The 1,183-nt window shown below is 39.5% G+C and overlaps 1 protein-coding gene across 1 annotated transcript; it reads right to left on the bottom strand.

Moving 5' to 3' along the window:
* On the bottom strand, positions 1 to 888 carry LOC114825262 (putative germin-like protein 2-3). Its single transcript, XM_029103672.2, has 2 exons — positions 772 to 888; positions 1 to 656 (listed from the first exon to the last, which is right to left on the bottom strand). The coding sequence occupies exons 1-2, from the start codon at positions 884 to 886 to the stop codon at positions 118 to 120; spliced, it is 654 nt and encodes a 217-aa protein (XP_028959505.1). The 5' UTR covers positions 887 to 888; the 3' UTR covers positions 1 to 117.
* Between the last annotated feature and the right edge of the window lie 295 nt (positions 889 to 1,183).

Here is a 1,183-nt window from a genome sequence, read left to right as displayed (position 1 = left end):
ATATAAAACCATTCGATTTCAGGTGATTTCAGTACAATACTTTTACAAACATGCGAAAATCACAAAATAGACGGAGAGATGATATGAAATATCATAAACTATTTCCATGAAAAACATCTAAAATTTTGCTTGAAGATCACGAATTACAGATTTGTCCACCTGGAAAGACTTGGCCAAAACATCCTCAGGAATTGCGGGATTGGATCCAAACACAGCATTTGCAATGGTGTTGACTCCAGGGTTTTGGCTGCTCAAAGAAGAGAGTGAAATGGCCATTCCAGTGCCCACATTTTTCTGATAGTGAACTAGTCCGACAGGGAACACAAACGCATCACCCTTGTTAAGGACCTTTGAGATGAGCTTGTTGTCGGGGTTTGAGGTCACGAAGCCAACATCGAGGCTGCCTTCTAAGACGGTTAAAATCTCAGTGGCACGGGGATGAGTGTGGGGTGGGATGACGCCCATTGGTGCGTAGTCAATGCGAGCGAGTGAGATGCCAAGGGTGTTGAGTCCTGGAATTTGAGCCACATTGACGGGGGTAACTTTTCCACCAACAGGGTTTGAGGTGTTGCCTGGGATATGAAGTCCACTGAAGGAGAAATGCTCAGCTGTTGCTAGCTTGGAGTCCAAGCAAGGTAGCCCATTCACTCTTGTTCCTGTTACAGTTAACAAACCAACATAGAAGTTATAATCATTGTAGGATTAAGTAAGGAATCACAAGTATATATCTTAATGTAATAGTGAAAATTAACCAAAATATTCGACATAGACCTGAGCTAGTTGCATCAGCAACACAGAAATCCTGCAACGGACTAGGCTCGAAAGCAACGACCAGAGAACATGTCATGGCTAGGAAAGTAGTCAATAGCAGGATTTGGTTTGCCATCTCGATTTTTCAACTTCTTCAATGGGGGATTATATGTAAAGTTTATTGCAAGTTTAAAATAGAAAGGATTGAGAGAGAGGTGAAGGAACAGATGTAGGAAGTTGGTTATTTATAGAAAAGGCAGAAGAACAAACTTAAATTAGAAAACGCCGGCCTTTCAATATAGATAATGCATTATGTTAAAGCTTATATACCAAGCCAGCATACTGTTAAATTATTTGGGTCCAATTGGATGAACGTTAACTTGTAAAATAAACATTAAAAATCATGAAAAGTAAAATATAATAATAATTAATT

The sequence above is a fragment of the Malus domestica genome, chromosome 05 (genome assembly GCF_042453785.1).
Source record: "Malus domestica chromosome 05, GDT2T_hap1".
NCBI classification, from domain to species: Eukaryota; Viridiplantae; Streptophyta; class Magnoliopsida; order Rosales; family Rosaceae; genus Malus; species Malus domestica.
This window is presented reverse-complemented; position numbering and strand designations above follow the sequence as displayed.

What these genes read in the sequence shown, in the direction of transcription:
- LOC114825262 (XM_029103672.2), bottom strand. Translation starts at nt 886, where the DNA reads ATGGCAAACCAAATCCTGCTATTGACTACTTTCCTAGCCATGACATGT. An exon ending in TGCTGATGCAACTAGCTCAG is followed by an intron (nt 657 to 771) that starts GTCTATGTCGAA and finishes TAACTGTAACAG; the next exon opens with GAACAAGAGTGAATGGGCTA.